The 10,364-nt window shown below is 47.5% G+C and overlaps 3 protein-coding genes across 3 annotated transcripts; 2 read left to right on the top strand and 1 right to left on the bottom strand.

Annotated features, from left to right (window-relative positions):
• The first annotated feature begins 602 nt into the window (after nucleotides 1–602).
• On the top strand, nucleotides 603–2,393 carry Cep89 (Centrosomal protein 89kDa). Its single transcript, XM_018106679.3, has 2 exons — nucleotides 603–1,023; nucleotides 1,082–2,393. The coding sequence occupies exons 1-2, from the start codon at nucleotides 769–771 to the stop codon at nucleotides 2,297–2,299; spliced, it is 1,473 nt and encodes a 490-aa protein (XP_017962168.2). The 5' UTR covers nucleotides 603–768; the 3' UTR covers nucleotides 2,300–2,393.
• On the bottom strand, nucleotides 2,342–6,888 carry Impbeta11 (importin beta11). Its single transcript, XM_018106678.3, has 3 exons — nucleotides 4,527–6,888; nucleotides 3,431–3,619; nucleotides 2,342–3,362 (listed from the first exon to the last, which is right to left on the bottom strand). The coding sequence occupies exons 1-3, from the start codon at nucleotides 6,603–6,605 to the stop codon at nucleotides 2,451–2,453; spliced, it is 3,180 nt and encodes a 1,059-aa protein (XP_017962167.1). The 5' UTR covers nucleotides 6,606–6,888; the 3' UTR covers nucleotides 2,342–2,450.
• A 431-nt stretch (nucleotides 6,889–7,319) lies between these two features.
• On the top strand, nucleotides 7,320–9,975 carry Gmppa (GDP-mannose pyrophosphorylase A). Its single transcript, XM_018106163.3, has 4 exons — nucleotides 7,320–7,655; nucleotides 8,053–8,755; nucleotides 9,311–9,575; nucleotides 9,645–9,975. Exons 1-4 carry the CDS (start codon nucleotides 7,408–7,410, stop codon nucleotides 9,743–9,745), a joined length of 1,317 nt encoding a protein of 438 aa, XP_017961652.1. The 5' UTR covers nucleotides 7,320–7,407; the 3' UTR covers nucleotides 9,746–9,975.
• The last annotated feature ends 389 nt before the right edge of the window (nucleotides 9,976–10,364 follow it).

Here is a 10,364-nt window from a genome sequence, read left to right as displayed (position 1 = left end):
ACCCCTAAGCGGCTGGCTATTTGAAATAACTAAAGCTAAAGTGCGGATTTATGTATTAATTGATATATACCTATAGATCTAAGCAATGAATAAGGGATCCATCCACAAAGATAGCCTTAAAATTTACAATTTTTGTAAAAATTTTTTATTAATGGAGAACTTTAAGACCTTTGCATGAATCAATAACATCAATATGGAAGTACTTTAGAATTAGTTGGAAATTATATAAGGCTAGATTACTCTAGATTTTGAATGTTAAGGAAAGTTTATTGGGGAAATTAATAAAAGACAAGGAAATCTAATTAACATTCCACTAAAAATTTATTTGAAGTTTTCTGCAGATGCGAAAAATTATGACGAGAGGGAATTAAAATCGCTATGATATATGTATATATTATTAATCGGGGCATCTCGTAGTCGAGCAGTCTCGACTACAGTTTTCTTACTTGTTTTGTTTTTGTTTTCGACGTCTTCTCTTTTCGTTTGAAGACAGACAACGTATCCGTTTGTCCAATCGGAGTGGATAGTTAATAGTAGTCGAGTGTTTGATGCAATGAACCTGTCAAATCCACCCTCAATACGTAATTCATTTATTTTATGGTTAAGCTTGCCTACTTGCCCCACTGTGCAGCATAACAGGGTCAAACATAGTCGCCGCTGCCATGACAACAATGAGTCCTGCTTTTGGATTAGTTTTTTGTTTACGCCAAGCAGAGCAGTCAGAGCAAAAGTTGTCAATAGAAGGGAGCACAAGCTAGAGGAGTGAGCATGGCTAGAAGAGGCGTTCCAATCACAGATCTGGATCAGAGCGAACAGGAGCCAGAGCAGGAGCAGGAGCAGGCCCAGGAGCCGGAGCACTTGAGGCCAGCGACACAGCCGAAAAGGCAGCGCAAAGTTTTGCAAACGCTGACGGGAAATTTCAGTCGCAGATCGCGCAGCGTCGAGGTGGAGCACCGTCATCCGGCCGATGTGAGCGGCGGCAGTGCCAAGAAGAAGCAGCAGGAGCGCACGCTGCATGGATTGGTGAGTGAAAAGCAGTCGAAGTAGCTCAAGTAATTACCCCTTGTCATATGTCTTGCAGCTGCAGGCCAAGGAGCAGCAACTGGAGCAGCTGCTCCAGCGCCTGTCCACGCTGCACAAGTACAACGAGCAGTTCGCAAGGGAGAACGAGCGGTTGCGCGAGCAGACCGAGCAGCTGGAGCAGCGTCTGGCCGAGGCAGAGCAGCGCGTGGCCAGCTGCGAGAGCTGCCAGCAGCTGCAGCAGCAGCAGAGCCAGCTGCTCCTGCAGAACCAGGAGCTGGGCAACGATGTGGACATGCTGAAGACCTTGGTCTTTCGCCTGAATGTACAAATCGAATGCTATCAGGATCAGCGGCGCACAGCGCAGCCAGAGGACGCGCCTCTGGCCAGCGCAGCCAACAGCTGCTCCCTGCCGCCATTCTCTGCCCAGCTGGGCAGGCACACCTTGGCGCCCTTGCTGCAGGCCTATGACGAGTCCTTGCGCGACAAGGATGCGCTGCTGAGCCAATACGCCGCCGACTTTGAGCTGTTCTCGAACGAGCTGAAGCGTGCGTTGGAGGAGAACACCAAGCTGCTGCAGGCGCAGGAGCAGCTGCGGCGCGACGTGGGCGGCTGGCAAGAGGAGCGAGTGCGTCTGCAGGCGCAGCTGAGCGTGTGCCGCAGCAAGGCCGAGACACAGACGCGCAAAACGGATCTGGTCAAGGAGAAGCTGGTGGAGGTGATGCACTTCTACGAGCAGCGCAACCAGACGCTGCTCCTGGACATGAATCATCTGCAGGATGCCTATGCGCGCTGCAAAGCGGAGCTCGTTTCCCTAAAGAGTCCAACCTCAGCTGCAGCGCCGGCTGCGCCTCCGCCTGTGGATACAAATGCTGCGGAGCTGCAGCAGTGTAAGGCGCTGCTGGAGCAGCTCAAGCAGGAGCACGCCAAGGAGCGCGCCGCCCTCGAGGCAGAGAGGCAGGCGACCAGCACTCGCGTTGCCTCGCTCCAACGCAGCTGCGAGAAGGCGAAGCATGCCAGGGATCGGCTGAAGGCTCGCCTGCGCATGACACTCCAGTGGGCACAGAAACTGGAGGCTGGGCAGGCGGAGCTGCGCGAGACCTATGATGCAGTGCAGCAGCTCTCGAAGTTGCTGAAGCACAAGGAGTCGCAGCTGCGGGGCATGCAGTTGCGCAACAACGAGGAGCTGGACAAGCTGCGGCACAAGCTCCAGCAGAAGGATGAGACCATTCGGAACCTGCTGCGCAGCAAGATGGAACGACGACCCGCCGTGGACTAGCCAGAGCCGGCAGCTGCATCTGGAAGCCAACAGAACACCGAGTTTAACAATTAAAAATATATAATTTCAATACAAAATACATTAATAACTTAAAGACTGTTGATTTGAAAGCTTTCGAAGCACAGCTGTGAACGAGGACCTGATTGCAGCATCAGTCGAGCGTGGTGCGGTTGTTGGAATCGGGGACCAACGCTTCGCAATCGTCGCCGCCGCTGCCGCTGGCGTTGCCACTGCCGCCGCCGGCACAGACGACGCACGCCTTTGGCACCGTCTGCTCTATGTACATGTTAATCTTCTCGAGCACCTCGGGGCAGACGGCGAGCATCAGCTGCTCGTAGCGGGCGGGGTCCAGCTGGGATTGCAAATGTTGCAGCTGCCATTTGAGGTATTCGGTTAGGGGTATCTTGTAAACGGGATCCTTGAGCACCAGCTGGCGATGCCTGTCGTCGTGGTAGGTCTTTGAATGGAAGTCATCGTACAGCTGCGGCTGGAACTCATCCAGCTCGTGCTCGTCGTGTATGACCAGCGAATCGTAGAATCTCGGCGTTGCCTTGTCGGCGGCCTCATCTGCGGCCGCATATTGCTTGTCCATCACCTCGCCGAGCGTTTCCTCCACCAGCTGCAGGATGTGCGGCAGCCGCGCCAGCAGCAGCTCGTTGTTTCCGAAAATCGAAGCGAACGCCAGGCAGAAGAGCTTCCTCTTCTCGGCATGCGTGTCGGCCACGAGCGGAAACATCTCTATCCACACATCCAGGATGCGCGCCAGGGCATCCGTCTGCGGCAGCTCCTGCACCACAGACATGAACACCGCCTGGTCGATGAGCAGGGTGCGCGCCAGCAGAGTCAAGTACCAGCTCATGGTCATCGGGTATTCCTGCTTGAGGCACACCTGCTGGAAGATAAAGGGCAGAGCGGGTCGCACCAGCCGCAGGCCCATCGCGGCATCCGTCTTCAGGCAAGTCTCAAAGATGCGCAACATGGCGATGATGCCCTCCGTGCGTATATCCTCAAAGGAGCGCACGCAATACGCCACAAAGCCCTCGCCGTAGCGACTCAGATAAGCCTGCAAAGGAAGCGCATATTAATTGCGAGACGTTATAGACACTCTTATAGACTATATATTGATTTTACATGCGCATCGAGCAGTATGTAGGCGTGGATCAGCTGCAGCACGGTGCGCAGATTCTCCGAGGACATCTCAATGATGGGCAACAGATGATCGCACAGCCTCAGCAGCTCAGGCGTCAGCGCAGTCGAGTTGCCAATCACCGCCAGCCACAGCATGATGCCATCCTCTATCAGATAGACGTGCGAACGTTGCTAATCGGGAGAGCGAGAGAAAATATGGCCAAGGATTAGTCATGCGAATTAAATTGACCCTAAAATAAGTAACACAAAAACTTGTTTAATAACCAAAAAAAAAAATAAAAAAATAAATAATAATAATAATAATAAATAAATAAGATTAAATAAAAATAAACTTAATGCATGGCAAAATTTTTTTAAGATTATTTTTCAATAAGAATACTAATTCTATCAGATCAAAGATGAGGATCATTGATTTATTAATTTTTGTTTGTATATATCAACAAACAATCTTTCTGATAGTTTTAGAAAAATTGTTTAAAGATATACAAAAAAAATTAATAATAAAAAATAAAGTACTTAAAATAATAATTAATAATTTAAATAAATAGTTTCAATAGAAATAAATAAAATAGGCTAGTCAATTTATTACATAACTATTAAACTAAAATAAAATAAATAAATTATTTTTAAATGCCTGTTTAAAGCTTCGATTCTGATTCGATCAATTAAATAAATAATAAAGGGTAGGATTATTTATTGATGTTGTATATGTGTATATATCTGAAAACTTGTTTAATAAAACATTCATGGTTTTCTAAGAAACAAAAGATTATAGCAAAACATGTATGACAGCTATTGCTTGCTTAATTTAAGAGAAAATTGCGGATAAATCGAAATTTTCGAGTTGAAGAATCGATTTGTTTCGGTCAGTAGATTAAAATTGGACGGTTCCGGACTAAATTTCAATAGGAAAATTTATATATTACAAAAAGTAAAATTTAAAAGCAAAAATAAACAAATTAAAAAATGTTCAATGAATTCTTTTATAATTAGTAAGTAATTCTTAGTCAATCACACTAACTCTTAGTTCAGCACAGGGATACGGACCTGTTTTGGGAGTTTAAGCGAAAATATTTACCTGCAAGTCGGTGCTCAGCTCGATGACGCTGTAGAGGAAGGGCTTCATGCTTTCTGGGACGTCGCGTATGGTTCGCACGAGCTGTTCCAAGGTGCCGATGATGGCGCACCGGAGCATATTGTACTCGTGCTCCTCGCTCTCGCGCCAGAGCAGCGGCAAGTAGGCAATGAATTGCAGGGCCTGCGGCTCGATGAAGTCGCTCATCTTCTCAACGAGTAGGGTCATCGTGCCCAGGACGACGATTTTAGTGTCGCAGGCGCCCGCCTCGCGCAGCAGAAGGAACAGCGCCTCGAACAAGGCCGAGAAGTACGGATGAAACGCTTCGGGCATAAATTCAAAGTCGTCAATCAAAAGATTCAGGGTGCGGGCGGCGGCCAGGCGTATGGGCATGTCCTCCTCCGGGCGCAGCAGATGCAGGCACGCCTCGTAGGCCAGCGGGCGCAGCTCGCGGGACAGCTGGACGCCCACCCAATTGCCCACCAGCCAAATGATGCGGCGGCGCAAGATGCGGAAATTCGAGGCCTCTATGCGCAGCTCGGCGAGCAGCTGCGAGGTCAGCCACGAGCCAAAGTCCAGTTTATTGAAGAAGTGAAACGAAGCCTGGCCAACCGCATTGTAGATCGCGTCCTTCAGCAGGATGGCCTTCAGCTCGGAGTCCTGCGTCAGCTGCAGCTGCTGGGCGCGGCGCACGAACTTGAGGACCTCATTAATCATGACATTCGAGTGTTGGGTGAAGCAGGTGAAGTACAGGGACTCGACGCAGGGACGCAGCTCGTATTTCCAGGCGTCGCCGCCGCCGTCATCCTGGCCATAGCTCTCTGGGTCCTGCTGCCACTCGGCCAGCTCGTCGGGCGTCAGCAGGAAGTAGTGCGTGACGATTTTCTCGCACAAGTACGTGACGCGCTCCACGCTGAAGAATTTGCTCTGTGTCTGGGATGCGGTCGCCAGCAGCTCGTCCTCCAGGGTGTTCGCCGTCTGGTCCTGGACAATGCTATAGGTGCCGCTCATCATGATGCCCTTCAGCAGATTGATGGCCTGAATGACGAACTGGCTGAAGTTGATCCGTTCGCCCGCGTCGAAGATCAGGGCGGTGCCCTCGTGGAATACATAATGGAAGCTGAACTCCAGTGCTACGGGCACGAACCGAGCAAAGGACAACGAGTGCCGATCCATGAACTCATACAGGGTCTTCATCATCTTCAGGATGAAACGCTCCAAGTCATTGATCAGCTGTTCGTTTCCCGACCCGCGCAATCGTAGCTCGTAGCGCAGCTCCAGGCACTGGCGCAGTCGCTCGAACAGCTGCTCAACGAAGTTCATGTGGTCGCTGGACTTATAGGGCTTGCTGCCGCAGCCGTAGACGAGCAGCTTTCTCAGTGTTCGCATCGCTATGTGGGCACGCTGCAGGCAACTGTGTGCCGCCGGATCTGTCTTCTGCAGCTGCAGGAAGCGCGTCGTCAACGTCGCCCAAATGTTCCAGGCCATGTAGCTGAAGAGTTGCGCCGACAGCTCCTCGAAGGCACGCTTTTCGGGCATGAGGCGACGCGATGCCAGCGCCTTGATCACATAATGGAGAACGAGCAGTGTCCGCTGCTGTTGCACGGGCGACTCGCTGCACGCCTGCAGCTGCTTCATCAGCGTGGGCAGAAGCTCGGGCCAGCAGTCCATGCGCGCGATTTTGCTGAGCAGAACCGCCACCTGCAGCGCCACTTGGGGCACATCCTCAGCGTCGTAGTGCTGCAGCAGGATCTCGCGTATTTGCTGCTTCTGCTCCGGGGCCAGCTCCTGGCGAGAATTGTGACGCCAATAGCGTTCTATGCCATTTTTCAGATACACGGCCGCCATCCAACGAATTTTCACTGAGTCACTAAGCGTTGCAGCTGCAGCCGCTGCAGAGGTGGCAGCAGCCGCTGCGTCGCTGTCATCTTGCAGCTTCATGCTGAGGCGTGCCAGTATGGGAAAGAAGCCCGGCTGCTGCTCCCATTCGCTAAGCTGCGCCTCAGCCTTTTGCACAATTTCATGATTGGGATTGGCAGCACCCTGTAAGGCGGCTGCAACAAACTGCTCCGCAGTGGCCATGGCTTACACGCAAACACACACACGCACACCGAGGGAACAGTGGACAGTGGACAGACGAGTTGAGAGCCACCAAAATCGGTGTACGAACTTGTCTGATACTGGTTTGCAGCAAACTTCGTGAAAATTATTGACGAAAAATTACATCGCCATTCCGGCTGAAGCGCTATTCAATTAGTGATGTTCAATCAAACATATCGATTGTCTACGATGATTTCTGCGTGAGAGTGAGCAATGTAATGGGTGTGTGAGCAGCGTACTAGACTTGAAAACAAATGCACTGAACATGAAAATTATATATGTTAATTCTTATCTTAATCATTTAAAAGTTTTTCATAGCCGTAATTGACTATATATAAGATAAGTTAGCTATGATAAAATCTAGATATTACATCGTATCATGCATATAGACTATATTTTGATCTACCGTAGTAATAAAATAAGCTGAAACACTTATTCAAGTGATTCATGTAGTAACTATATATACAGTAAAAAATACATAACTTTGGTTTACGTCCACAAATACACATGTCATACATTTTTCAGCAATCAACATACATATGACAACCGTTTTGAGAGCTTAGCGCCTTAACAGCATACTCTATACGATATCTTACAGCATGAATTGTAACTATCGCCAGCTTGCTGATTTCGTTGGCAACGCAGCGAACACAACAGCTGACAGTTCGGTGGTAACGCGATATCGATAGTTTATATATTGGCAACGTAAACAGAATTTGAGATAAGAGAATCATATGCAGAAGAAAAATTTAGTCATTTGCAGCTCAATTGCTTAACCTAAAACATGCTGAAAGCAATTATATTGATTGGCGGCCCACAAAAGGGCACCCGTTTCCGCCCACTGTCGCTGGACACCCCAAAGCCGCTTTTCCCAGTAGCCGGGCGCCCTCTGATTGCTCATCACATCGAAGCCTGTGTTCAAGTAAAGGAACTGCGCGAGATACTCATCATTGGCTTCTACCCGCAGACGCAGATGGAAGGGTTTGTCAGCGACATGCAAGCGCTCTACAGCAGCAGCAATATAAACATCAGGTGAGCCATATCTTAATATACCCTGTGGTCCTTAGCAGTGTAGGGTATATTGATTTTGAAGAGGAGTATGCTGTATTACTCGTTAGATTCGATAATATCGATTGTAATTAGATTACGCTCTTATTTTGTTTATATCCACAGTTTTCTTGACTAACATTATCCACATTTATGATATTGCCTTTGATTCATAGAAATTCAACCATCCCATAAAAATGGTTAACGTAGGGTGTTTAATGCATTAGATAAGCATTTGATTGATAGTACACAAGCTATTTCCATCGAAATTCTTGAAAACCGAAGCAATCATAATCTGATATCAAGTACCCATATATAGGGTATCTACCCTGCTCTTAACATGCTATAAAAGCTGACGTGTTCTGCCTTTGTCTTCTTTTAGGTACCTACAGGAGTTTACCTCGTTGGGAACGGCTGGCGGCATGTACCACTTCCGCGATCAGATACGGGCTGGCAATCCGCGCGCGTTCTTCGTGCTCAATGGCGACGTCTGTGCGGACTTTCCGCTGCAGGAGCTGTACAGCTTCCATATGGAGAGGCCGGCGAGCGCCTTGGTGACGATCATGAGCACGGAGGCGACGCGCCAGCAATCGCTCCACTACGGCTGCCTCGTCTTCGATCGTGCAAGTGGCGCTGTGTCGCATTATGTGGAGAAGCCCAGCTCCTATGTCTCCACGTACATCAATTGCGGCGTCTATGTCTGCTCCATGGACATCTTTACGAAGCTCGCGCAGATCTTCCATGCGAAGTGCGAGGAGTACAGCTGCATCAGCTACAGCAACGGCAATGGCAACGGCAACGGCAAGGATCAGGGTCACATTAAGTGGGAGCAAGAGGTGCTCACTCCTCTAGCTGGCACTGACATGCTCTTCGCCATGCCGGTGCCCAATTGGTGGTCTCAGATGAAGACCGCTGGATCGGCCATCTATGCCAATCGGCACTACCTCGATCTCTACAAGCGCACCCATCCCGAACGTCTCGCCAATGTGGGCAACAAGCGGGGCGAGGGCGATGGCAACCTGATTTGTACCGTCTATCCGGATGTCTATGTCCACCCGAGTGCTACGGTCCACCACTCGGCTGTGGTGAGTATGCTCTAAATATGTAGGAGGAATATAGATATGAAAACGATACCCTGTGCAGGCATAACAGTGAATTGGAATTCATTATATATTCTATATCAGATATCATCTATATTGCATACCTACATGAATCAGTTCCTATTGTCGATGTTGAATTCCAAATGTATATGGATATATGTAGATACTCTGTATGCATTGAAAACTGATACATATACATATAAGGGATGTGGGATCCATTGTTTAACTTAATCGATAACTATTGCTATTTAAATGCGATTAGAATCAGGTTGGTTTATAGAAGACTCTTTATCGTTGTTTTCTTAGTTTTCCTATGCACACTTCAATCTATAATATTATAAGTTTCGAATGATATTTCTAATATCAATCAAGTTTACTTTTTATATAATTTGAACTTAACACAAATTATTTTAATGACAGTCGCAAATATATCCTTGATTATTGGGCTTACACAAAGATAAATGCCAAGATTTGAATGTCTATTTCGAATGGCTTCAGCTCTCGTAATTGTTGAAGCTCTAATTCTCTAATTTCTCTTAGCTCGGGCCCAACGTGGCCATAGGTCCTGGAGTTACGATTGGGCCTGGCGTTCGCATACGCGAATCCATTGTGCTGGAGCAAGCCCAGATCAAGGATCACACGCTCATCCTTCATTCGATTGTGGGTCGTGGCTGCACCATTGGCGCCTGGACTCGAGTCGAGGGCACGCCCAGCGATCCGGATCCAAATAAGCCATTTGCCAAAATGGAGAATCCACCGTTGTTCAACAATGAGGGCAAACTGAACCCATCGATAACTATATTGGGTTTGTTTTTCGAGCTTAAAGATATGTTCAGATACAGAAGGTACTTACAAATGTTTCTCTGCTCCACAGGCTGCTTTGTGCAAATACCCGCCGAGAAGATACTGCTGAACAGCATTGTCCTGCCGCACAAGGAGCTCAGTCGAAGCTTTAAGAACGAAATTATTTTGTGAAAATTTGGTTGGATGACTTTACTTATTTATTTATATATGCAATACACATTATATGTTTTATTGTATGCTAATCTATCTTGGTGTTGTGCAATAATCCTTAAAAGGAAACTTCGCATTTGCCATTTCAATAATTGTTTTATGTTTCGCAACAATTTTACGGTATTGGAGCTTGTCTTAGTGCTGCATAATAATTTAATAAAATACTTTTAAACTCTACAAACTTTAAAGAACTTTATTTTATTATTTTTATTTATAGTTAGAGATTTTTAATTCAATTAAAGTAAGAAGGCTCCAGTCGAGACTGCTCGACTAGGGGATACCCTGAACCCTCCAATCTGATATTGTAATCATTCTGTACTTCTTTTATGCACATATACATACATACACATGCACGTATAACAACGAGCTCTGCTAACTTCGCAGTAAGCAGCGACTGCGCTTGGCCTGCGCTGCAGTGTGGGCAATATTATGACAATTTATTTGTTGAATGTCTTAATTCTTGACGTACAATCTCAATGAAACTTTCAGAACCTAATCATAATGTTCAAATGTATGTACACAAAGCACAAGTATTTAAAATGCGTTTTTTACAAATTGAGGGTGAAGGGGGCGTGGTATC

The sequence above is a fragment of the Drosophila navojoa genome, chromosome 5 (assembly GCF_054131105.1).
Source record: "Drosophila navojoa isolate 15081-1374.11 chromosome 5, UAZ_NAV_1.0, whole genome shotgun sequence".
Classification (NCBI taxonomy): domain Eukaryota; kingdom Metazoa; phylum Arthropoda; class Insecta; order Diptera; family Drosophilidae; genus Drosophila; species Drosophila navojoa.
The sequence above is the reverse complement of the archived record's forward strand: the minus strand, read 5'-3'. Positions and strand labels throughout refer to the sequence as shown.

Coding starts and splice junctions, on each gene's coding strand:
- Cep89 (XM_018106679.3), top strand. CDS start 769: ATGGCTAGAAGAGGCGTTCCAATCACAGATCTGGATCAGAGCGAACAG. Junction 1,024..1,081: donor AGCGCACGCTGCATGGATTG/GTGAGTGAAAAG, acceptor TATGTCTTGCAG/CTGCAGGCCAAGGAGCAGCA.
- Impbeta11 (XM_018106678.3), bottom strand. CDS start 6,605: ATGGCCACTGCGGAGCAGTTTGTTGCAGCCGCCTTACAGGGTGCTGCC. Junction 3,620..4,526: donor AGCTGAGCACCGACTTGCAG/GTAAATATTTTC, acceptor TCTCCCGATTAG/CAACGTTCGCACGTCTATCT. Junction 3,363..3,430: donor ACATACTGCTCGATGCGCAT/GTAAAATCAATA, acceptor CTTCCTTTGCAG/GCTTATCTGAGTCGCTACGG.
- Gmppa (XM_018106163.3), top strand. CDS start 7,408: ATGCTGAAAGCAATTATATTGATTGGCGGCCCACAAAAGGGCACCCGT. Junction 8,756..9,310: donor CGGTCCACCACTCGGCTGTG/GTGAGTATGCTC, acceptor AATTTCTCTTAG/CTCGGGCCCAACGTGGCCAT. Junction 9,576..9,644: donor CCCATCGATAACTATATTGG/GTTTGTTTTTCG, acceptor TCTGCTCCACAG/GCTGCTTTGTGCAAATACCC.